This window comes from Myxocyprinus asiaticus, chromosome 27 (assembly GCF_019703515.2).
Source record: "Myxocyprinus asiaticus isolate MX2 ecotype Aquarium Trade chromosome 27, UBuf_Myxa_2, whole genome shotgun sequence".
Classification (NCBI taxonomy): Eukaryota; Metazoa; Chordata; class Actinopteri; order Cypriniformes; family Catostomidae; genus Myxocyprinus; species Myxocyprinus asiaticus.
In genome coordinates this window covers 42,566,351-42,593,788 of record NC_059370.1, presented here as the reverse complement: position 1 = coordinate 42,593,788, position 27,438 = coordinate 42,566,351, and the positions used below count along the sequence as shown (strand labels likewise).

Here is a 27,438-nt window from a genome sequence, read left to right as displayed (position 1 = left end):
GAGGGGAAAATTGTGGCATTTTCATGGTCTTTTTTTATTGCCACAATTGAACACTTTAAATATTTTATAAAATAGTCCCGTAGTAAATAGTAAAACTGTTTCACAGTGCATAATACAAAAATACAGCATACAGTATCACAGATTCAGTAGATACTGCAGACCAGTATACAAATAGCTGGTTACCATAAAACCCATCTTCCATTAGTTGGGAAACCTCTATTGATATGCAAGTGTACATGTACTAAAACAAACAGCAGCATACTGATCAGAATAACACTTACATCTTATAAGTTATTAAAGGTGCACTCAGTATTTTTCCTCATTAAAAAAGTTTTACTCCCAAAGAAATTAATTGTTATTTATGAATATATGTATATAATTATGACGACTGAAATAAGATTAGGACTTTAGTGATGTCAGTAACCTTGTAAAAGCTGTTTAAATCTACATGGAGAGGGTCTCCTCACGGGGGCGGCCATGTTTGAATCACATGACCAGTTGAATACTACTTGCTTAATCTCAGTAACCACTCATTTATTGGAGACTTTCAGTGTTGGATTTAATTAATCATGGCTGACTGTGAATAGTGAATTTCTACAAATGGCATCTGAAACTGAAACTATTGATTTTGAATGATGCTGCATCCGCACCACTAGGTGTCAGTGTAAGTCCAAGACCACACAAACAAAAAATACTGAGTGCACCTTTAAAACACATATCTCTAATTACTTACAAACATTCATAACAGGTTCTTTAGCAACTCTTAAATAATCATATCACCATGTTTTACATATCATAACAAAAGCCTATGTAGTGTTAAAAAGTGAACTACCTACAAAGACAGCATTTTTAGGCATCATAGTGAGCAACAACAACAACAACAACAACAACAACAAAAAGCTGCTTTAGGAGATATCTTATTTTATCCAAACTAGCAAAGCATTGCATGTGTCCTTCATGGGGAAGGCAAAAGGTTGAAGGAAATGACAATTATTAAAATTACAGAATAAAAAAATAGTTCAATAGTTCAAGGAGTATTTTGGAGTAAGCTGCTAATTAATTCAGTCACTTATGAAGTTCCATTTTGGTTAGGATCCTTAGAAGGTAGTTGCCTGTGTAGAAAGTAGCAAGGCAGCTCAGTTCAGACAAAACTGTGTGTTTTTAAATATGCTGTACAATGAAGTAGTAGCGCTTAATGATAGGTTAGGGACTGTATCTCTCTCTCTCTCTCTCTCTCTTTCTCCATCTCTCTCTTCATTTACATACAGTAACTCTCTATTTCTCTCTCAAACCATTGGTTGAGTATCACAGCCCAAAAACTCCACCCGCAGGGCAATGTCGTTGACCCAGCCTTTTGGGTGAATCCGTATAAAGCGGGTAAACAGGGGAGGATCAAACTCGTTCAGCGCTTCCTCATCATATTCTCTGTTTCCTTCAAAGACCTATATAAGAAAGCATAAAATCACATCAACATGAATGCAGGATACAAATCTACATCTACTGTATAATCCATATCACAATACAAATTATACTGTCACATTACAGAATATTTATGCCATGTTCATGTGACGGCGGAATTACTGTAATTACGAGTTTAAGTTATATATATATATATATATATATATATATATATATATATATATATATATATATATAATAATAAAGGTTCATTTTATAATTACAAGTTGGAAACTAATAATGTTATGAACTGTTGCACGATGTGGAACAATCACAGTCAAGCCAATATCAAAGATATTTGATGTTTAATATACAGTACAGTTATGAGGAGTGGGATTTTGGACAAATGAGAGTTTACTGAAGGCGGGGCAACCCGGTGTAACGCAGCAGAGACAGAAACCAAGTGACCAACAAAATGTCCTGTCGCTCGTCATGGATGATTTGGACTTTTATTGCAATAAAACGCTTTTATTGCTGTTTGCTTTATCATGTCACATCTGGATTGGAGATAGTGTAATTGTATTATGTATTTCAATAAAATAAATACTAGGGCTATCAATTGATAAAAAAATGTAATCAAATTAATAACATAAAATGCTGATCAATTAATCAAATTAATTGCATATGTAAATATCTGCTGAGAAAGCCACTCATATAACAATAATTCAATATATAATGATTTAATAATTATAAATAGTTATATTTAAATATTTATAATTTAGATTATAAAAATAATAATGTAATTAAAATGTATTACATTATTGTGGCAGACGAATAAAGTATGATTAATAAGACAATACAAAAGGTGGCTTGAGAATGCAATATATTTTTTTATTATATATTATTGAATTTAAGCCTATCATTGGCCGACAGTCCACAGCGATCCATCTGGCAATTTAATTTGTCAATCTGTCTGAGATAGACTTATTATAAGGGCTTGTCTAAGGACGCGTTAATGTGCACTTGCTTTTGGAGTGCCTCACTTTGGTTGTGTCAAGTCATAAACAGTATTTTAGGTCATTGTGTCAAGTTAAACATAGTTTGAAATTATCGCTTTAGAAATAGTGTTTCAACACAAGAACGTGTTCTCATCTTGTGCTGTCACTAGTGTCAAGGAGTCCTGAGTGTGGTTTATTCCCTGTACAGCTGCGAGTTGCCTAAACAGCTGGAGTTTCGCTTCCTGCCCCCTGCTGAAAACAGGTGGTACATCAAGCTTGAATTGCTCTGATGGTAGGAATATTATTATTTTTTTATTTATTTAATTAATTGCACTGAATGAACGCGCTAAATTGACAGCCCCAATAAATACACACTAATCTACACAATTAAACACAAACCTTCACTTGATCTGTGTCTTGTTCCTTCACACTGGTCCATTTGTGGCCGTCGTCGCTAATGGAGACAGTAAATTCAGTAACCATCATTTGTATGAGCACAGATCGAGCGCCCTGCGTAACCACACCTGTCACTCTCTTCATATACATAAAGTCCACCTGTAACCACTCATGAGGGTTATTAGTCTGCAGAGAGAGAGAGAGAGAGAGAGAATTTACAATGATGGTTTACTATTTCCATGTCTTTGCTATGGGGATGTTCACACCCCCAAAAAAGTAATGACAATTACCACCACATTGAGCCCATATACATGCGCACCAATACACTGATAACTCCCAAAAATTAGCCTATTTAAAAAAAAATTGCGTTATTCTCTGCTTTTGATATCAAACCATAAAGAGTCATGCGCACAACACATGCATACATTGGATAAGCTGGTAAGAACGCGGCTTAACCTAACACTCCACCGCCGGGTCCGTGGGGAGGCGCTATATGGCAAGCCGTTTTAACACTTAACACCCTGAAGTTCCAATATGCATAAATTAGGCATATGTGGTATCATTTGAAAGTTTAGAATCTGTTCTTTTCAGAGAACCCCATCACTTTTGTATTTATTTACATAAAATAACAAAATGAGGCCTAAAAAAAATTTGTCGCAAATTGGCCCCACCTAGAGGTTATGTTGTAGAAATAAAAAAAAAATGAATATGAATATGTCCTTCACATAGCACTTAAATAGACATGTCATATATCAAATGAAAGTGCTCATGCTCAGGAAGGTGACTGTACAGTCTTTTTTTTTTTTTTAATCACAAAGTGACATTTTATTTTGGTAAATCATAAAAAGTAAAACGTCTGTTTTCTTTGCTGACCACTGATCTATAAGCCCCAAATAGCCTCAGACTTTATATCAACTCTTACCTTGGGTTATTAGCTTTAAAATTAGTTAAAGAAATTACTTGGTGGAAGCTCTCAGCACAAAAAAAGACTTGTTGTCTATGGGTGAGTGCTAAAATTCGTTAGAGCACCACCTACATTTCAGATCAGCATAATGTGATGGAAGGTGATAGAGGAATTATAATTTATTTCTAGTACTTTTTGCCATCCAGTGGAATAAAATAATACTTTTTGCTTGAAAATTAATGACATAGAACTGAAATAGCATGCTATTAAACATTAGACATTAAAATAATACGTATTAAAAAAAATGTCCATCATAAAATTGTAAACATATACAATGTTATTTATTAATTATTTCGATCATTTCTTAAAATGTAGGTGGTTATCTGTAAAATGAGACCATTTTTATGAAATTAGTCCACTGTAAGTGTGAACAGGGAGCCTTTAAATTTGCGTGTGAAAAATTTCAGGTGGCAGCCCAAAAACCCTGCAGAGCATAACAGGTTAAGGTGTTTACATGCAACACAAACATCACATCAACTGGGCAAAAATGTACCTGTGTTGATCGGTTTATTCTTAAGCCTTTTAAGACCTTACACCGATAAAGAAAAGCTGTTCAATGCATTTACATGACCACACACTTTTTCGGCTTATTAAGCATAATCATGTAAGAACGTGCATGTAAACGCGCTCAGTGTCATTTCCAGCACATGTCAGTATTTGTATTGCATTTAATAGTAGGGATGCTCCGATCAATCGTCCACCGATTGGTATCGGCTGATTTTCACGTCTTACAACTCGATCGGTAATTTGTCCGATTGCAAAAACCGATTGCCCTTTAAGACTTCACCAGCACCTGGCATCTTGGAGTGTGTGGAACACTGGCAGAGTGTTGTAAGACATCAGACTTGATTCAGCAATTATGAACGATGCAAAGAGGGAGAGGTATGGCGAATATGAAACGTTTGTGTTCTGTACTGTATGCGTATATGACATTTCACCTGTGACATGTCAAAGAGAAACTGGCTCGAGCTGTGAAACAGTCTTTATTATCATTCATGACAGCGGCTTCTCATTCTCCTCCACGTATAGATATCACAGTGATAATGCGGGATACAAGATGTAGTGCAATTTAAACATCTTTATGAAATATCTCGCGATTAAACGGTGACAACTATTATAAACGCTGTTGTAAATCCTTCTGTCAGTATATATCCAGCTGAGTCTTCAGCTATGTGTGAAAGTTTTTTGCAATTTTTTGTTGACAAGATTAGTAACATCAGATTGAACATTATCCCCTCTACTTATGATCCCTCTGTCCCCTCTACTTTCACTGCTGTTCTTAACACATTTGAAACTATTTTACTTCCTCTTTTACAAGAAATTGTGAATAAGCTGAAGCCCACTGGTTCCTCTTTCGATATTATGCCCCAACAACTTTTTCAACAAGTTTTTGATGTGATTGGGCCCAATCTTTTTATTTTTATAAATAAGTGCCTTGAAACGGGAATTGCACCTGATTATTGAAGCATGCCTCTGTTAAACCCCTACTAATCTACTGATTCTAGTAATTCTGTAGTGCTTGTGCTTTTAGATTTAAGTGCTGCCTTTGATACAGTTGACCATGCTGTCCTGATCTCCCGTTTTGAGCAATGTGTAGGTATTCAAGGAAAGGCTCTGATAATAGGAGTTTCTCAGTTAATATCAGTGAATTGTCCTCTGGTTCGGCTCCACTTATCTGTGGTGTCCCCCAAGGCTCTGTTCTTGCTCCTATTTTATTTTCTTCTATATGCTTCCTTTAGGTTATATTTTTAAGAAATACGATATCTCTTTTCACTGCTACACCGATGACACCCAAATCTATTTACCTTTGAAACATAAGAATTGTATTGACTTGCTTCTGGCCTGTCTCTCTGACTTAAAGGCTTGGATGTCCTTACATTCTTTTAAACTTGAATGAAAGCAAGACTGAGATCATTGTGTTTGGGCCCAGTGAAGCCCTTAGAACCTCTGATCTTAATTTCGGCTCTCTGTCTCTGCAAAAATGTCGGTGTGTTCTTTGATAATGCTCTTAAATTTGACAAACAAGTCAACTCTAGTTTTTTCCATTCATAAGCATTGGCCAAGGTGATGACCTTTTTTTTTTTATTAAGAATTCTGAAATGGCAATTCATGCTTTTATTACTTCACAGCTTGACTATTGCAATGCACTTTATATGGGTATTAGTCAATCATCTCTTTCCAGGTTGCAAACTGTACAGAATGCAGCTGCTAGGCTTCTGACTGGTGTCAGGAAATGTGAACATATCACCCCTGTTTTAGTCTCGTTACACTGGCTTCCAGTTTGCTACAGAATTGATTACAAAGTCCTACTCCTCGTTTGTAAATCCTTAAATGGTCTAGCACCGTCTTACCTCGCTGATCTCCTGTCTGAGCATCACTCAGGTTCTCAAACCAGAGGTTATTAACAATCCCAAGAACTAGACTAAAATTAAGAGGTGACCGTACATTTGCTGTAGCTGTAAATGTATAAATGTAATAGTTCTTTATACAATATAACGTATTAGCTATGATCCAAAGATAAACAAAAATAAAATAAGGAAAAATCATTATTATATGAAATAGAGACAGTGAATAAATATGCAAAAATGTCACATTACGTTTATAGGTTATCAGTTTGACACAAAGATTAATTGTTTATAGGGATACCTATTTGAATATAAAGAATATTTTGTGTTAGCCTACACTTTCAAGTTTTATTAAAAAGCTTTTATAATTAGCCCTTTAAACTTATTTTGTCAGCAAAAACTAGGCAAAATTCAGATAATAGTGTGCAGAAAGCTTAAATATAACCAGTTATGACAGAACTCCTGATAAAAGGTGATGATCGGTATCGGCCGATCAGGTGACAAGAAAATTGGTGGTCGTATCGGCTGTAAAAATCCTGATCGGATCATCCCTATTTAATAGAATTCTCTGATGGAAATGACATTTTTTACATTTTTGAAATAAAATGTCAGACTACTTTGTCTTGCAAAGGCTAATTTCATAGCTAACATATTATGTATCTTAAATACACACAATTAATTACTATATTCAGTTTTTTTGTGTGTGTGTAATTTAGCATAATTCAGCTTGATTGGAAATGACACCCAATAAAAATATTCTGCTTACAAGTGATATTTACCTGGATTTTTCTTTGTTTTCTTCAAACATAACTTGTCTCATTTTTCATCTCAAGCATGCTCTTCACTGACACTTTTGTCTACTTCGTTAACAAGTACACTAACTTTTGAACAAACTAGGGGCGAAATTGTTTGGTGTGGTGGAAATGGCGGGAACTGTGGGACAGTCATAATTTGTGAAAAGTTGATAGAAATAATTTTCACACAATAAAAATTTAAATGATTCATGCTAATTTCACTCTATGTTTAGATGATCATAGTTTTAAATATGTAATAATTTGTATCATAGTTTAATATTGAAACTAAAGTCTGGGTCTGGGACAAGGCTAAAACCGTAAAACTTGTACCTAAAAGCCATTTGAAAAGTACCAAAAATAACTAATGAAGACCTGGTAAAAAGTTACAAATTTTAATGAGACCATATACTGTATGTATATACAACCCCAATTCCCCAAAAGTTGGGACAGTATGATAAATGCTAATAAAAACAAAAAAGAGTGATTTGTAAATTATATTCGCCCTTTGCTTTTTTGAAAGCACTACAACTACACATTATATGATGTCTTTCCTTGTGAATTTCATTGTTTTTTTTGAAAATGTACAGTAATTTCACATCAGATGATTGCAACACGCTCCAAAAAAGTTGAGACAGGGACATTTAAGACTAATAACAATTTGACGAGTTGAAATAACAAGGCGATGTGAAACAGGAGATGTTAAACTGGTGAGGCAGTTGTGTCATAGTATATAAGGAGCCTCCAAAAACAGCCTAGTCCTTCAAGAGCAAGGATCATTCGAGACTTGTCAATTTGCCAACAGATGCTTCAGCAAATAATCCAGCACTTTGAGAACAATGTTCCCCAAAGACAAATTGAAAGGATTTTGGGCACTTCACCCTCTACAGTGCACAGTATAATTAAAAGATTCAAGGAATCTGGTCAAATCTCGGTGCGTAAAGGGCAAGACGAAAACTCACCGATCCCTCAGACGTCACTGTCTTCAAAAACAGCATTCATCTGTAATGGATATCATGTACATGGGCTTGGGATTACTTTAGTAACCTTTGTTAGTCAACCCCACATGCTGCTGCATCCACATGCAAGTTAAGATTTTACTGTGTAAAGGAGAAGCCATACATCAACACTGTCCAGAAGCGCTGGCGACTTCTCTGGGCTCGGTCTCATCTTAGATGGAAAGTAGAACAGTGGAACTGTGTTTTTGGTCTAAAGAGTCCACATTTCCCCAAAATTTTGAAAAACAAATTCGTTGTGTTATCCGGGCCAAAGAGGAAAAGGGCCATCCAAGCTGTTATCAGAGGCAGGTCCAAAAGCCAGTGTCTGTATGGGCCAGGGGTGTGTCAGTGCCAATAGCATGGGTAACCCGTACATCTGTGAGAACACCATGAATGCAGACAGATATGTACAAATTTTGGAGCAACATATACTGCCATCCAGCACCGTCTTTTCCAGGGACATCCCGGAATTTTCAGCAGGACAACTTCAAACCACATTCTGCCCGGATTTCAAGTGCATGGCTGTGTGAGCAGAGAGTGCGGGTGCTAGACTGGCCTGCCTGCAGTCCTGACCATCTCCAATTGAGAATGTGTGGTGCATTATGAAGCACACCATATGGCAACGAAGACCCCATGCAATTGTACAGCTAAAGACCTACATAATGGATGAATGGGAGAAAATTCCCCTTTTTAAACTTAACAAACTTGTGTCTTCAGTGCACAAATGCTTTACAAGTGTTATTAGAAGAAATGGTGATGTTTCACAGTGGTAAACACTCGACTGTCCCAACTTATTTGGAGTGTGTTGCAATCATCTGATTTGAAATTACTGTACATTTAATAAACAAACAATGAAATTCACAAGGAAAGACATCATATAATGTGTAGTTGTAGTGCTTTCCATATAGTAAGGGCGAATATAATTTACAAATCACTCCTTTTTGTTTTTATTAGCATTTCTCATACTGTCCCAACTTTTTCAGAATTGGGGTTGTGTGTGTGTGTGTGTATATATATATATATATATATATATATATATATAAAGTTTAAATCTGTTAGTTTTAATAAAAATCAACCCCTGGGACATGAAATTGCCCGAAGTAGAAAAAACACTCATGTATGTACTGCATGTGGATAAATAGATGGCTTGATGGACAGATAAAATGTTTAGCTGATGTAACACCTCCTACCTTGGGTCTCCATGCATTTGCACGCCCTTCCTGGTGGAGTCGAGCGAGGTCTGGACTCCATGAGAGTAGCCACTTGTCCTGGAACGATGATGCACTGATGCTAGTTCTGGGAATCGACCCGCGCTGCATTCCCAATGGCATGGAACAACCTGACGAACACAGTGTACATACTTAAATTAGTCTAAAAGTCATTGATGTACTGTGGATATACAGCAAGGCCTTATTATGGAGCTCTTATTCATCTCTCTCTCTCTCTCTCTCTCTCTCTCTCTCTCTGGAAAGTCAACAAACATTTGAAAATTTCTACTCCAAATTTCCTCTGATAATGAAGCCTTTGAAGTTGCTATTGATCTGCTGCTACAAGGAAGAAGGAGTGCACCAAGGGAGAGTGTGTAAACAAAGAAAAAGGGAGATTTACTGTAAAAGATACAATGCTTGAGTGAAAGTAGGAATTTAATTCTGATCTCTTTGAAGGTATAGTATGATAAGAGACACTCGAATGAAAACCAAAAGCATCCAGAGCTGTCATATTTCTACATTAAAGTGCTTACATCCTGATACAAATTATGATACAAAAGATGTACTATTCATAGCAATAATAATGACTGTCCTATAGTTCAGTTGTTTCCTAGTTAATGCATTGTTTGTTTAACAGCATCTTCTTCCTTTACTTCATCTTCCTCCTCTTCTTCATCATTAGACAATGCTATCATGACAGTGTATGTGTGTGTGTGTGTGTGTGTGTGAGACTGTATACACTCACTATTTAGGTCACATCCCAGCAGTTCGATTCTCAGAGTGGGCTGTTTTTGGAAGGTCAGCGGATTAATCCGGATATAACGACCCATGATAGGCGGAGAAAACCTGTTCTCTTTAATTCTGGAGGCATCCATGTTTCCACTGAATGTCTGGTGTCAAATAAACATGAAAATGATTCAGCAACATGTCAAGGGTGAATGTATGAAGGATATAAAAATAGTTTACAAATTTATGTTTCATCTAAACTCAAAGCAGAACTGTTTCAGTGGGAAACATGACGTGTAAGTTTCATTATGTTTTCTTAGATGGTTTGTGATGGTTCAGGGAAGTTTCTGGTTGTATGTGTTTTTAATGGTACTAAGCTGCTGCTGTGTACTCTTTTATGGGACATCCATAATTTAGTGTCTCTGTCCATTACATTCTTGGTTATTTTGGTTATTTGTCCCATAGAAAACAGAAGTTTTCTTGCTCCTTTGCAATAGTTTTGACATACTATGTAGACATCCTTTAACTTCCAAAACGCAAAACTTCCTTCCCATTGCATGCAACCCACATACAGAAACGTTTATGTAATTACATAATTAGCCTATGACAAAACAACCATGAACTAACATATGACCAGTAGCATAGCCAAGAACTTTTGGGTGGGTGGGCCAAGAGAAATTATCGACTGCATGAGATCTGTAAATGTATGTATTATTTAATTAATTTAGTCTCTATACCATTTTTTTGAGAATGAGTATGAATACCTATACTACATTTTTGGCACTTGGTGTAGATACCAATCTGTATTATTATAATTATTGTATTATTTATTTATCAATTATTGTATTATTTTTATCAAATTAAGCGCTTTAATACAGAACCTCACAGCACAATACAAAATACAACATTGGAGGTATTTTTGTCAAATAAAGTGCTGCATAAGAGCATCACAGACAGGGGTGTACTAGGAAGAGAAATCAGCCCTGGATTTTATATAGAAACCGGCCAAAATGTTTTTTTGTAGTGGGGGGGGATCGCTGTCCTTTTCTGCATATTGTGGCCCTCTTTGGCATATCGTGGCACCGTTCTGCATAACACGCTCAACTCACCACACGCCCTACCGAGAATGAACCACGTTATAGCGACCACGAGGAGTTTACCCCATGTGACTCTACCCTCCCTAGCAACCGGGCCAATTTGGTTGCTTAAGAACCTGGCTGGAGTCATTCAGCATGCCATGGGATTGGAACTAGCGAGCTAGCAAACTCCAGGGGTGGTAGCCAGCGTATTTTACCACTGAGCTACCCAGGCCCCCCATACATACTGTTTATTTGAAATTGTCATTATTTTATCTTAGAAAATATAGCGGATGAAGTTGACAGTATTAGGAGTTTTAAAAGCACTTTAACATCCAAAGTTATTTAAACCAGCATCTTATGTCTACACGATCTGGTTTGGATGAACAGGTCAGAAGTTATTTAAATATAGCCTAAATAATGCAATTCATAGCAGTCAATTCACATATATGGCTTTTGCTACAAATAATGTATTAGATGGGGAAAATACAGTGGTTATATCCGCTGCCCGATACGGGATACCCGTCAACTAAATGTGCGTCATATCGCCTCATCAGGTGATTACAGTGTAAACAGTTTTGTTTTAATGAAAGTCATCAAGTCATTTGAATTTTTATAGCGCTTTTCACAACACACATCTTTTCAAAGCAGCTTTGCAGAAAATCACGCATTAACAAAAAATTTAACTGTAATATATATAAAGTCGTAGCATCATCATTGTGTAGTTTGATTATATATGATTGTACATTTTGTATAAAAAATAAATAATTAAATAATAATTGTATTTATAACCCCAGTGAGCAAGCCAAAGGCAACTGTGGCAAGGAACACACAATTCCATAAGATGTTGGCTGAAAGCGATAGTTTTGTTTAATAAGATTTGCTTTAATAAGACAATGACTGGGAGGCACCAATGGGTGGCACCGGCCCACCCAGGCCCACCTGTAGTTACGCCAGTGCATATGACTGCTCACATTTACGAATCAACATCTATTCAGAAACTTGAAGCCGTTGTTACTCATTTTACAAACAAAGATGTTAGCTAATAATCATAACATGCATGTCTTAAAGGTACAGTAGCAAAAACAGCCTGTTGAATGGTAAGAGTGAGAGAGAGGGTGGAAAACGTTCTGATATGGACTGAATTGTTTTGGTGCATGAAACCTTTACCAGGGAGAAGCATAAAATGCAACAAAATTGAGGAATATGACCTTGTAGTGAACGTTTAGTGAAATGTATGTACTGACATAAAATGATTTGGTGCTGTTTCCTCTGTAAGTGGTCCAGTTCTCCTGGTCTGTGCTGTAACTGATGCTGTACAATACAGTGAAGAACTCGCGCAAACCCATCGAGGTCTTTGCACCTTGAGTCTGAACCCCATGAAGGAGCATGGGCTTTAACAGATCCACCTTCGATAAAAACGAAGAGAGGAGAGGGATAATGTATAGTCAGCAAGTCAGTCAAGTATTCCAGAAATAAAGTTAAATATTTCAGGACTCTTTTCTTCCCTGTGCTCCCTATCTCTCAGACAGAATTGCACAGACATTGATACTGGAGCAAAAGTTAACAAAGCTCATTGTGTAATCCTATTTATAGTATTTTAAAACTATTTCCTGCTTTGTTTCGCTGACAGTGAAATAAAAATGTGTCATGACTCGCTATATGAGCAACACATAAATCATAGTGGTTTTGTGATGATACGAGTCATCATGGTCCATGATTGAGACATCTTTTCCTTACATAATTCCTTCAAACTGATCCACAGCACATCATGTTATCTCTGTTTTACCTGGAGCCAAGAGTTTTTGCTGTTGCCCATCCAGGCATTAACAGATCCAGATAACTCCAGTCGGGCTAAACTGGGCTTCCAGTCACCTTGAAGACAAACAGGATTTTTTTTTATCATTTATATAAATGCAGAATTATTTGTAATAACAATATACAAGTAGTTCATTAATTAGATTGTTTCAGAATAAAAGCTGAAGTGTGTAACTTTTTGGGTTTCAAATACTTTCTCCTATTCCAGCTTAATAAGCAGAGACAACTATAAGTAAGCCATTCATAGGTTAATTTTCCTGAAAACTGTAAACACTGTGTTTCTGTAATGTTAAAAACATTCCTCTGTTGGTTTTGAGCGGCCCGTCCAGCCTGACACAACAACTTTGACTCAATAATAATGAAAGCTGTTTGAAAACGACATTTATTCAGTTTGGTGACACTAGAGGCGCAGAAATGACACTTCAGCTTTAACATTTTCAAATACAAATTAAATTGGTAAAAATCTGCTCTCATATCATGGTGTGAAAGCGAACTATTTCTGATCTTCAAACGGTCACGACGCATTTATAAACGTCTCTAAAATGCTTGGCAATGATTGTATGTTATGAAAATAAAAATACAGACTGTACACACAGATACCAAAATAATACAAATAAAAAGTCCCTGATTTAACACTTATTTATTCATTTATTATAGAAAAAGTCTAGGTAGGGGACAAGCCAAAATAGAGCAATTCTGGCATATGTAATCTTTCGACACTCTTAAAAAGGAAGAGACACAATAAAAAACGTTTCTAGCAATTATAATCTATCCTTTAAAACTAGAATGATTTTTTTCTTTAAAATCATCCCAGAGCAGAGGTTTTCAAACTGGTGTCCGGGGACCCCCAGGGGGCCTTAAGGGGGTGCTAGAGTGTCCACGAAAAATATCAGTGAAAAAAAGTATTTAAATATATATATATATATATATATATATATATATATATATATATATATATATATAATTTTTTTTAATTAAGAGTAAAATAGTTGACATTTAACAAATTGGTCCCACTTTATATTAGGTGTCATAACTACTATGAACTAACATTAAAATTCATACAATACAATATATGTATTGTGTAACTACATGTTGTTCTGCAAAATTCTCACAAGATTCACATTTGCTGCTACTGAGGTTGAGGTACGGGTTAGACCCCCATATAAAGTATTCTGTACTTTATATAGACACCAAATACAAATTTGACATTATTACGGTTTCTGCTTTCTGAAGACTGGCGGGAATGATTATGAGATTAATGGCAATTATTCTATTAGCAGCGCTAAGTTTTAACAATAAGAAATAATAACATATCTGTATATAGTTAATAGTTAGAAAAATACATCTAACATTACTCTAATAGTGCAGAAAATACTATATGTTGTCAACTAAATACAAAGTAAATATTTTCCCGGCTTTAGTACAATAATAATATTTAATTTAGCATTTTGCAAATTATTTAATTTAATAATATGTTGCCTTTATGAAATCATGCTCACTATTTTTCTCACACATTATACATTAATATTTATAAATAATTATAAATAGTAAATATAGCTGCCTTTATATTTCATCAAAGGGTTGCTCACGAGGAAATCATCATAAGTTTGAAAACCCCTGTCAGGGGACAGAAAATTCCACCCTCATTGTTTGACCCATCGCTGTCATCACACAACAGACATGTAATTGAAGTTTCGGAAGTATTTCTTTGTGGTGTTTGCATTGCATTTTTTTGGACTTACCATACTGGTCAGAGGCTGTTATTTGATTATTGCTAATCCATCCTGATTGCATTCCTAACGGCTGAACACAACCTGTTAAACAAGATCAATCAGAGTCAGGTGTCCACTAACCATTCAGGAATTCAAACACGGATGCAGAAACAAAACTAAAGATCCATGAAAATGTCCGGTAAAGGAAGAGAGACCCTGTTCTATGCACTTACTAGGGTTGTAGACCAGTAGTTTGGCTCTCATGCCAGCCAGCTGATGTTCTGCTATAGTGCACTCTATTAACCAGGTGCCCACAATGGCTGGCCTCATCTCCACCGTCCCAAACACGCCTGGAGAACAATTGAAGAACGTTAAATAAAAAACATTTTTTTTAATTATTTTAAAAAGATGAATTATTGATAAAGGTCTTGCATGAGCCCTAATTGCAATGGCTTTATGCAAGTTCTTTTTCGCTGTTATATAGGGTAAATCTCGAAAAACCTGTCAAGAACATGTCTGGGTCATAATTAATTTCAAAATCAAAAGAGAAAATAAGATAATGGATTTTTAGGGCAATTAAGATCTTATTGACATTAGAAACTCTCTCCTTTCTCATCAATTTATTGAAAAAAAATCAATTATTAAATTATTAAATTATAAATATTATAAAAAATAAAAAAAATGTATAGACCTAAAATAGCCTTTATGTAAAATATTATGTTTTTCTAAAATAAATTCAAAAAAAATTTTTTTTGATATACCCACTGAAGCAATTTGCACAAAAAGATCCTGAAGAATGCTGCCAAATCAGAAATATGTTGTCTTAGATGTGATGTGAGAACAGTGAACTGTACCACACACACACACACACACAGACATGCAAGGTGGTGAAAAAAAGGATGTGTCTTTTACCAGGATAGAGATTGAAGATTCCCATTCTGTGTTTCTGGCCTTTTCCAACACTGAGTGGCAGTCCGTGGAAGTGAACAGCGTGAAACTCGCCTTGACTCCCAACGTTGAGGAGGTGCCAGCGAGCCGTCTGATACTGTCCAACCATCAGGCCGGGAAGAGTCTCTGCCACATAGCCATTGATAGCTACATGTGAAAAGTAACAATAATATACAACATGACACAAAAATTATGGCTATTACAATATATCCTAACATTTTTAGATTAAGCTACAATTGCATTATCATAATTTTGACTTGTCTAGAAATCTGGGTTACAGTGAGGCACTTACAATGGAAGTCAATGGGGGCAGATCAGTAAATGTTAAAATACTCACTGTTTCAGAAGTAAACAATATGCATGAAAATATGATTTTAGTGTGATAAAATCACTAACTAACCTTTTTTGTGTAAAGTTATATACAATTTTACAGTTTTGTTACCATGACGATGTAATGCCATAAACCCTATGCAACAGTAAAAGGACGGGCAAGGAGGAGGCGGGAACCGGCTGAACAGTTTTAATGTCAAACTTAACTTAAAACAAACATAAACAAACAAAGACACACATGCAATGCAGCCACGTGCGTCTCTTGCCTCCCGCTCCCCTTTATCTCGCTCTCCCGCTGATCATCATATTCAGCGCCAGCCGTGCAACCTCACGGCCCGGCCACGCCCTCCTCCTCGTCACACCCTAAACCCCAAAAATGTTTGTAATAACGGTGATTTAAACATCTTTACAGCTCAAATAATACACAAGCTTTAAGAGAAGAATTAATGTAAGTGCTTTTTAAAAAAAATATAAGATTCACATTTCTGCCTTTAAACCCCCAAAATTGGCCCCATTCACTTCCATTGTAAGATCCTCACTGTAACCTCGAGGGACGAGCTGAAATTATTTTTTGTGGTAATCAACATTATGCCCCAAGTTCTGTCGACTGAGCTCAACTTGTATTGAATCCGGAATATTCCTTTAGTATTGAGTGTGTAAAACATTCATCTTAGAAAAGTACTGAAGTGCTTGACGTTTAGGAAGGTTACGCAACTCTAAAATTACACAGCTGACATAACAGTCTTTTGCTGTGTTCACAGCGTTTCGGAATTACTATAATTACGAGTTTACCAATAGGAAAAGTCCATTGAGTGTTTTTTCGATTTCATAATTAGATGTAAACTCTGAATTTATGAAATCTCCAAGTTGTCTTCTTGTAATTATAATAATTCAGACTCGATATAAATGTAGCATTAATCACAGATTATGTCATAATGTACCGGCAAACTTGTTGCTAATAGCAAACCACGGATCATCTACTTTGGCTTGGCAGGGTGGGGTGCAAAACTTTCTGATGTTGTAGTCCAGGTACCAACTCTTCCTTTCATCAAAGGTGGTGAAGAGAAGGAAGAAATCCGTTACTCTGGGCTGTAGTAACACATGTTGATCGAGGGTACCGGGACGACATATCAGCAACGGACCGATGAGACCAGAATTTATGTCCTTCTCCTGGTGGAAAAAGGAGGAATGCATAAAAAGCTCAATTATTGCCCAATTTAAAATTCAATCTGTATTGTGTCGACCTGTTATAGTATAAAGTCAACACGAAACCCATTTTGCTTTCTTAATATGATATATTTCTGAGAGAAACAGAACATTCAACGAAACAAAAATGTATGGAGAGACTTGATTGTCTTCTTTTATTCAATGCTGCCTTGTTAGTTCATATTTGTAGCCTATATGTATTTGCTTTAATTTTTGTGTTGCACCTTCTATTAAAATAAAGATTTACCATGTTGATGTTGGAGTAGTAGGCCCCAGCCTTACAATCAAAGTCTGATGCTGATGGACCTTGCCGTTTGGAGATTCTCCAGTTATAAACTCTCTCCCGCCCTGGCGGGACTGGATCACCTGGTACATCCTCACCCTTGAAGCCTTCTGGGCCCATTCCAGGAACAAAACTGCCCTGGGTCTTATCATACACGCCATGCAAGTGGAAGGAGTACGGTCTGGATGCCAGGTTTTTGAAAACCACCTTGGCGAATAAGTCAATGTGAGAATTAGTTTGTTGATTGAAAATTATAAGACTGAACTAATTTAATGAGCTGTTGACAATTGCTTTGAGTGAAGAAACTCACAGTAAGGATATCATTAATCTCTGCCTTCAACACAGGACCCATAATGCCAAGATGCTTGTCCAGTTCCCCTCGTTTCATTGGGTACTTGAAGTCTTTGTCCTGATAGGCTCTGAATACCACTTTCCTATAGGCTGGGAAATATTTTCTCATTCCTCTGCGCCTCTCCCTGTGGACACACCAGATATTTAATACAATTTGTCTAGATACTTTTAAACCTTGAGTTTCAGAGTTGAATTGACAAGCAATGAATAAAAGCAATAATAATAATAATTATTATTATATATATATATATATATATATATATATATATATATATATATATATATATATATATATATATATAATACATAAATATAAATATTTATATCTAATATTTCACCCCCCAAAAAAACAATAATAATACTAAAAAATCTAAAATTATATTTTGTAACACATTTTTTTATTACAATTAAGCACAACTACTGTAATACAGTAAAGAGGATTATCTTGTCCAGACACAATAAAAGTATTTTATTAAAATAAGCATAAATTATAATTTATAATAAATTATATATAAATATAACTTAACTATTACATTAAACATTAAATTATTTTAAACATTAAAATTATAATTATATATATATATATATATATATATATATATATATATAATATATTATTAATATTTTTATATGATAATTATTTATATTTATATAGTTTATATTATATAATTATATTATATATATTATATAATTATATATTTAATTATAAAATATTATTATTATTAATACATTCATATATATTTTTCATTGGTAATGAGACTGAATTCTCGGAAGTTACCTATGTTCAATGAGTTGAGCTGGTTTATTAATCCCATAATCCCACATGATTTCCTCTGCGGCAATGTAATAACTTCTGAACCGTGACTCTGTTGATCTGATGTCAAAACTTTCATCGGAATTGTGATCCATACCGTCAACACTTCCCTCATCACTGTAATCATCATAGTCATTTGACAATGATTTCCCATGTGTCTGATTATCTGAGGAATTAGAAATGGGTCCCAGAACGTCAACGTCTGGTAGGAACTTCTTTGGATCTTTGTAGTTATAGCTAAGAAGATTCAAACTTTCTTCCATCTTGTCCATCTTTACATCAGAACTTCCAGAGTCTTCAAGAACTTCATTGTTGCTCAGAACTTTAGCAACGTTCACGTCCACTTTACTTTCTTTGGTGACACTAAACATTTCCTTTCGATTCCTCACTTTCAAATCAGTCTGCTTCTCCGATATGACCCCTGACCCCTCCCAAGAGTCACGGAGAAGTTGACTGACATTAGTTGACATGTTTTTATCTCTCGGAAAGAATATTCTAAATAGGTCATTTGTTGTTTTATTGATTTGACTTGTTTTATTGTGTTTATCTGCATCCAACTCTTGGTATTTTTCTGCTTTATCTGACGGAATGTTTGTAATGTTCAAATTTCGACGTTTGTCTGTTATTTCGTCTGTTTTCATATGTGCCATGGTCTCAGGATCAATTCGATTTGGTAACTCAGGCCTTCTTCTGTAAGCCCCAGAGGTGAGGTGGGACCTCTTCTGACGCTGCAAAGACTTTCCGCCCATTTCCCTGTCCAGTTGATCCAAAATATCCTGTGGAATACCGCCCAGTGATGACACATCCAGATCGTTTTCTCGCTTCATCAGAATATATCTTATCTCGCACACAGTGGTTCTGTTTTGTCTCTCATTGTCCGAAGGACGGCTTATGGTGACCTGCCCAATTGCAGAATCTGCCAGAATTTTGTTTCTGCAAACACGAATTGCGATAGCTCGGTTCTTTTCCATTGCGCCTCGTGGAATCGGGAAGTTCTTTTCAATAAAACCCATGAATTCGTAATCATAATCATCATTGTCAACTATGGGGAGAACTCTTTCACAGTTAACAACAGTGTAGCGAACACTCATGCCTCGCTCTTTCAGGGAGGGGTCAAATGCGCTGACCTCCCATTCACCTGCAAGTACAAAGATCAGACTTAATGACATTGTCCCTGTTGTTTGTATATTCTACCAACCACTTTAGATTAAAACAGCCGGTTAGGTCAATATCTTGATCTCTGACCCTTACCTAATATCTCAACTTCTGCAGTCACTGTGTCTCCGGTCATTGGAAAGAGAGTCAGGACAGTGCCGTATGTTTTATCCCTATCAAATGTGTTGCCTGTGAAGTACACTGACAGGAAGTTGCTCTGAATGCCTATGCTGGCAACATGCCAAAGTATGACATCACCAACACACATTCTAAATTGTTGCTGGTTGAACATGAAGCCGTTAACAGCTGTAAAGAGAGAGACAGAGAAAAAGACAAACAGAGAGATGACATTTCATTAACTCAAAATGGAGCTTAGGCTTTGTATTCAACAACTATCTGTTAGAATAAACAAAACTGCCCAAAACAACTCAGTACGCACTGTGCATGACATTGTATTTGTAGAACTCTGGATCATTGCGGTCAATCTTGGTTGGATCTTCACTGTTTCTTTTAATGTTCTCCTCGAAGTACCAGCTTCTGTTCTCATCAAACACAGTGAAAAACAGTTTCTTCTCTTTATCTGAAGTTACCTGTGGAGACATTTAGAGCGTTTAGAAGATTATCTATCTTCTGTCTTTGTACTCATTTATTCATTTATTCTCATGTCCATCCAACCACCTGTCCATCTATCCATGGTGGAATTCATCCATCCATCCATCCTCCATATATTGAGCAATTAATCTATCAATCATTCATCCATCCATGCACAATTCATCCATCCATTGTCCATTCACTGAGCGATCTAGCAATCAGTCATCCATCCTTCCATCGCTCAGTTCATCCATCATCACTGAATTCATCTAAACATCCATTCATCTATTCATGGTGGAATCCATCCATCCATTGCTCAATTTATCCATCCATCTTTCCATCCATCTATCCATCCATCCTGTATTCGTTGAGCAATCTATCTATCAATCATCCATCCATCCATCCATCGAGCAATCAATCAACAATCCATCAATCGCTCATTTCATCCATCCATTCATCCTCCATTCATTGAGCGATCTATCAATCAGTCATCCATCCATCACTCAGTTCATCCTTTCATCACTCAATTCATCCAACATCCATCCATCCTCCATTCATTGAGCAATCTATCTTTTAATCATCCATCACTCATTTCATCCTTTCATCACTCAATTCATCCATACATACATCCATCCATCCTCCATTCATTGAGTGATCTATCATCCATCCATCCATCCATTCATTGAGTGATCTTTCAATCAATCAGTCAATCTATCCATCCACCATTCATTTATTGTGCTATCCAACAATCATCCATTCATCGCTCAAACCATCCATCTGTCTATCCATCGCTCAAACCATCCATCTATCTATAATTGCTCAAACCATCCATCTATCTATCTATCTATCCATCGCTCAAACATCCATCTATCCATCGCTCAAACCATCCATCTATCTATCCATCGCTCAAACCATCCATCCATCCAACCATCCATTCATCCATCAGATGAACAGATCTTTATCAGGGTGTCTCCTCTCACCACTCTGCCTCTCTTGTCCAGAGATTGGTATTTGCAGACGATCAGGGGTCCCACGAGTCCAGACGCCACATCCCGAATGGGATCCACCATACTCTGGTATAAGCGAGTGAGGCATTGTGGGTCAGCTTCAGTGGGTCCATCTTCTGCTGTGAGCTTCCAGAGGTACATCATGATCTGCCCTGGAGGAACGGCCAAAGAACGGAGATCTACCTGCTTGTCTTCAATCAATAAAAAAAAAAAAATCATTAAGAGTTCATCTGATGAGTTAAATTGATTCAGTCAGAATGCTTCCAGTTTTTTTTTTTTTTTTTTTTTTATTTCTGGCTGACTGTACACTATTCCTTATGCATCATCTGAAAACACATTAAATGTAATGGGTCATACCTTTTTCTATTTTCTTCAAAGGCTGAACACTGGTCAGACCATTTGGATAAATGTTGAATGGTCGACTGGCCTTATTTTTAAAAATAATCTGATGGAGATATGCAAAGAAGCGAATTTCAGTATAAATGTATAACCTCATACTTAACAGTTTAATTGTCTTAATTCTGGAGTTCTTACCTGAAACTTATCTCCCACCTCCCCTCTGAGCTCTGGGCCAATCAGCATTCGGTCGGTGGTCTTCTTCACAGTGAAGGTCTTATCTGTGTACTCCACAAACGCCACCTTCTTATACACCGCCCCCAAACGCTGAAGACCTTTCCTGAACCACTCAGATGCTGATGCAGACAATGATGAAGGCCTGAAACCCGAAATTCAATCTCAATCAGTTTCACTCAGTTTCACATTTATAAAGCTCAGGATATGTTCACAGTCTTACCGGTCAACGTTCTGAGATGAGAAGTCCCAGTCCATCTCCTCTGCACTGATGTAGTGAACCCAGATTTTGGGTCGCCCCTTGGCACTGGAGCGGAGCACTGATATAGGACCTCCTGGCTTGAGGATGATGGTAGATAACATGTTGTCTTCATCATCCTCCTTGTCATCATCAGAATGTTTGACATTTCGTTTGTCAGGGCTTCGGGCAGGCACAAGATCAGGGCAATTATCAACAGTGAAGAATGCATTCATGCCAGCTGTAGAGAGCAGTAAATGGAACATTGGGGAAAAATAGAAGAAAATCATTTAATAGAAATTTCTACTAGAGGTACCTTCCCTTGTTACTATACTTCAAGCATAATTACTGTAACTATTCCAAGGATTAAAGGAATGTTCCAGATTCAATAGAAATTAAGCTCAATCGACATCGTTTGTGGCATAATGTTGATTACCACAAGTCTATAGGCCAGTCTGCAAAAATTAAATAAACACATTGTTTTAAAATATAGCCAATCATTTAAAAGGTTTTTATGCCTCTTTTATTTGCATTGGACTCAAACATCACCAACATGAGCACCATGGCTCAATGTGCCACAAACGCATGCTCTAATCATGTCAGCACGGCTCCAATGGTTTATTTCATCTTTACAAAGTGTACACTGTATCACTGTAAAGCACTTTACAGATATAAATCTTTCAGATATAAATATGAAACTGTTGATGTGTAACGGAGGTCTAATTCACACCTGTCTGATGCGAGTGGATCTTACAGGAGATCAGAAACCTTCCAGCATTAGACAGCTTCATCAGGGCTGTAGTTAAGGTCATTGGGGTCATCTCCACAGTGACCCGTCTATGGTCCATCACCTCTAGGGTGTGACCTTCAAACTGGATGCTGTGGATCTCTGGGGTGGAGCCAAGACCAATAAGATGCCAGGACACCACAGGGCTCTTCTGACACACAGTTAATCCTGAAACAATAGCAAGAATAGAGTAAAATATGGCTGTTAAATTTAAGGCATATACAAGAATTATTACATACACAATACAAAATGACAATACAAAATGCAGGTCACACCTGGTAGGGTTGAGTTAATGTATCCATTGATGGTGTGGTACTGGGTCAAGATGGATGTTTTCTTTGGTTTGTCTGATCGGCCCTCCTCCTGATACCAGCTCTTACTCTCATCAAAGACAGCAAACAGCAGAATGAACTCTGGAACTTTCTGCTGTCTCTCCTCGGTCAGAGCATCTGAGAGAGGTCAAATGTAACTAGATAAGTTACGTTTGTCAAGACAAACTTTGATGTTGGCTTGACAATGCCTTATTTAAAATAGTTTTAAAAGTTTGAAGTTCTAATGTTATACAGGCCTTACAGTAAGACAGACAGACAGACAGACAGACAGGAAGTCAGATAGACAAAAATTGCATTACCAAGTTGTTACTAGGGTGATTTGGTTGGTTGCTAGATATTCCTAGGCTGTTCTAGCTAATTGCTAGGGTGTTTTGGATGGTTGCTAGGCATTGCTAGGGTGTTCTTGCTGGTTTCTAGGCATTGCTGGGGTGTTCTAGCTAATTGCTAGGGTGTTTTTGTTGGTTGCTAGGCATTGCTAAGGTGTTCTTGCTGGTTGCTAGGCATTGCTATGTTGTTCTTGCTGGTTGCTCGGCATTCCCATGCTGTTTTATCTAATTGCCAGGGTGTTTTGATTGGTTGCTGGATGGATGGATAGATGATGGATAGGTTTCATTATTGTAGGAGATTTTGAGGACTGTACTTCCATTCATTTAGAAAAGACATTGGCAACACAAGTAAAAAAACGTCTGAAGGTCTATGCCAAGTTTGGTGGATGTAGCTGGAAAGCTCTAGGAGAAGCTAAAATGTTGGATTTTGGAAAAAGCCTAAACCAAGTCTAGAATAAAAGTATTTTTTATGAAAGACAACATAACAAGACTGATTGCCAGGGCAATTGGGTTGGTTGCTAGGTGTTGTTCGGCTGTTTTATCTGATTGCCAGGGCATTTTGATTGGTTGCTGGATGGATGGATGGATGATGGATATGTTTCATTAATGTAGGAGATTTTGGGGACCGTACTTCCGTTCAGATAGAAAAGACATTGCAACATCAAAAAAACATCTCAAGGTCTATGCCAAGTTTGGTGGATGTAGCTGGAAAGCTCTAGGAGAAGATACAATTTTGGATTTTGGAAAAACTCTAAACCAAGTCTAGAATAAAAGTATTTTTTATGAAAGACAACATAAGACATGACAGAATTTTGGTTAACCTATTAGCAGTCTCGAAGCCTTTAGTCATAACTATGATTTGCTATTTGCAATTGCTAGTCAGTTGCATGTGGAACTAGAAAGAGAAGCAGTCTCATTCTATATAGCATTTTATTAGACAAACACTTTGTAGAGCCGAGGAGGGCGGGGACCGGGTGTGTCTCATTCCAACCCGGCCCCGCCCTCCTCGGCTCTACACTCTTGTATACTCTCATGCAGACAAGATGAGTCAACAACCATCAATATTTTTCTTCCAGAAGAAAAAGACTGGGAATTTTAATTGGGTATATCTGCCAAAAGTTTATTTAGTCTTCGTTTAAGGGTACACTAGCATATGGATGGCCTCTAAGCTAACTGACATGGACCAAAAGCTAAAAAAAAATTCCAATTTGGTAATTTAATGTGATCTTACACACAAATGATCACATATTTAACTTTTTTATTTTACTTCTAAATTGCTTCAGTTGACATCCTAAAATAGAGAGTAAAGATTCACACCTGCATTACAGATTAGCAGGGCCCCAATGAGTCCGCTGTTGAAGTCTTGGACAATGTCCACCTGTGATGAGTACGTGTAGGTGAGACAGTCCGGGTCTGACGTGGTTGGTCCAGAGTTGGGGGAAATGTCCCACACATACTTGTAGTAGCCACCAGGGAGCACCGCATCATCCGCCGTCTCCTGGCCAGAACTGGAGTCCTCGTACCCTGCGCCTGGTGTTGAAAAGCAGGATGTTGCACACAAATGGTGTTTTTCAATCTACACCGGACTGCAAGATTTTAATCTCAGAATATTGCTTTCATTTCACTTTCATCTTCCTGGGCAAGCTGAGACTTCCTAAAAGCTTTGTGCATTTTAAATCTCAAGTATTACAAAACACAGAATCCTAAACTGAGTCTACAGTGATTTCTTAAATTCATTCAGCTGTGTTCAACAACTTGCCTGATACTGTAAAATTCTCTGAATGCGAAGTGTGTAATTAGTGTGTCTCTATAATTCTGATTGAATTTTTGAATGTAGTTGAATGTATATAAGCATGGTATTCCATTCTTGAGATTTACCTTCCGATTGTTTCCAGTACGGAATGCCGATGGGGGAAATACTGAAAGTCTTCGAAGCAAAGTTCTTGAAATGGATCACGACTCTGTCATTTGCCACTGTTCTGATGGTCGGGCCCTGAATACCTGCAAAAAAACGTTTTTTTTTGTTTTTTTTTACTAATCAACTTAATTAGACAAATAACAATTTCTAGAATATTATATATTTCTGTTTGTCCAGTAATTACAAACAGCACTTTTTTTCATAAAAAAAGCAGTGTCATTTTCAGGAGAAATTAATTTACTGACCGGCCCATGGAGGTTTTGACTTTTGTGTTGTAAAGGTGGAATCAGTGTATTCCGTATATACAGCCTTGACGTATTTCTGGACACCAGATGTAAATTTCCTGTTGACAATGAAATGTAAGTAGGCATCTGCTGCTCATTCAGTGGTAAATGTTTTTTAGTTATACCAGATCTGGTCTTGAAGATTGTGTCATTAGATCAGAGGTTTTCAAACTGGGGACCCCCAGGGCGCTGCGAGGGGGTGCTAGGGGGTCCGTGTAAAATTCAGAGAAAGAAAAAACCACATTTATTGAAATTAACATTATTGCCGTTTAAGTTTAATTGAAATGTTTCTCTTCGGGTTTCACTGTTTTGCGTAGGAATCATGCTTTAAAAATGTATAAAGATGTACAAAACCTACTTTATTGTTGTAACTATGAATAATTTCCAATGAACATGGATTGGATCTGCTGAACACATGCTGATCCACAATGAAAGGTAAAAGATTAAAAAAAAAGAAAATATTTATAATTATAATATTTATATATTTATTGTTTTTTCATATAGATGGTTATAGCCGAAGGTTTTAATTCTGTCAGTAATGGGCCGAGACATTGGTGCATCTTTACAGATAAAAAACATTTAGGCTTTAGTACAATAACAACATAAAAGTGAATTATTTAAATTGTAATTTTTTCCCCCTGCGGTTTTACAGGTTTAAACTGTTATCCAACTCTGTTCTGTACACACCAAATCAAAGCATGCTTGTCTTCACCGCATATTTCCTTTCAATAAGCAAAAATTCATTGATAGAATTGTAATAAATATAAACAACAGACATAACAAATGGGTATCGAAAGGTAAACCAATTAATTAGGCTTCTAATCTAATCACTTAAACATTCAGTCTGCTAATGACATCGACCGTACTCTAATTGCAAATGTTTCACATTCATTATGCTCTGATTAACACTAAAACGATGAAACTATAATTGATTTTTGGACAGTCCACAAAGTTTTTGCCTGGACTGAGTCCTAATAAACAGATCAAAGACTTTTCTCAAAGCTTTTGTTTTATACTTAATAACTGATGACACTATGTTTGATGGTCACATTCTAAATTAATCTGATAACATGTCTCCAACATGCCTTTACTGTTGTGTTTTAAGAACACTGTGTAATAAAACTGAATTCTTATCAGTGTCAGCACATTTTAGGACATAAACTGTTAATTACAAACAATCTTTAAATAATAAAAAAATCTAATCTAATAAAAATCTTTGTATCTGATTGAAAAAGTATATGTGTCAATTATTATATTAATAATTTATAGTGCGTATATAAAGATCACATTTTGGTCGCTCACCTCTGGTTTGCAGTAAGATCTGTGTTGTCATTAAACACATAGTCCCACTTAGTTTCCACTGCTGCGATGAAGAACTCCAGTGTCTTCGCCAGGACACCGGAAGACTTCAGACACACAGTGAGGAGGAAGAAGAGGAACAGCAGGGCCTTCATCACTGGAGCACAACTTATATGTATGACACTTTACTGAATGTGATGCTGGAATGATCTCAGGATACATATAAATGCACAGGAAGAGTGTTTAGGGAGGAGTTAGAAAGAGAGAGAGAGAGAGAGAGAGAGTGTGTGTGTGTGTGTGTGTGTGTGAGAGAGAGAGAGAGAGAGAGAGAGAGAGAGAGAGAGAGTTTATGACAATCATGAGTAATGATGGAAGTGAGAGAAAGAGAGTCATAGACGGTGTGTCAGCAGCAGGGATGTTTTTATCCACATGCACTACCTAGCAAATTTCTACACTATTTCTTTATCTTAGTTTTTCCTTCTTCTTCTCCAAAACAGGAAGTACAATGGTATTTTAATTAAAGACAGATTAATGATAAATAGCAACAAAACGTGTCTTCTTTGCACTCT

At 36.6% G+C, this 27,438-nt stretch overlaps 1 protein-coding gene across 1 annotated transcript; it reads right to left on the bottom strand.

Moving 5' to 3' along the window:
* On the bottom strand, positions 1 to 27,074 carry LOC127417630 (coagulation factor VIII-like). Its single transcript, XM_051657679.1, has 25 exons — positions 26,873 to 27,074; positions 25,532 to 25,629; positions 25,247 to 25,369; positions 24,686 to 24,898; positions 22,986 to 23,159; positions 22,654 to 22,878; positions 21,909 to 22,164; positions 21,650 to 21,830; positions 21,473 to 21,560; positions 21,089 to 21,306; positions 19,957 to 20,107; positions 19,614 to 19,823; positions 18,327 to 19,500; positions 17,508 to 17,673; positions 17,162 to 17,404; positions 16,650 to 16,878; positions 15,343 to 15,525; positions 14,664 to 14,780; positions 14,461 to 14,532; positions 12,690 to 12,775; positions 12,148 to 12,309; positions 9,844 to 9,988; positions 9,081 to 9,229; positions 2,796 to 2,978; positions 1 to 1,442 (listed from the first exon to the last, which is right to left on the bottom strand). The coding sequence occupies exons 1-25, from the start codon at positions 27,022 to 27,024 to the stop codon at positions 1,287 to 1,289; spliced, it is 5,154 nt and encodes a 1,717-aa protein (XP_051513639.1). The 5' UTR covers positions 27,025 to 27,074; the 3' UTR covers positions 1 to 1,286.
* Between the last annotated feature and the right edge of the window lie 364 nt (positions 27,075 to 27,438).

Excerpts from the sequence above, each read along its gene's own strand:
- LOC127417630 (XM_051657679.1), bottom strand. The coding sequence starts at position 27,024 with ATGAAGGCCCTGCTGTTCCTCTTCTTCCTCCTCACTGTGTGTCTGAAG. Across the intron at positions 22,879-22,985 it reads CATTAACTCAACCCTACCAG|GATTAACTGTGTGTCAGAAG; the intron begins GTGTGACCTGCA and ends CTATTGTTTCAG. Across the intron at positions 9,989-12,147 it reads ACAGCACCAAATCATTTTAT|ACATTCAGTGGAAACATGGA; the intron begins GTCAGTACATAC and ends ATTTGACACCAG.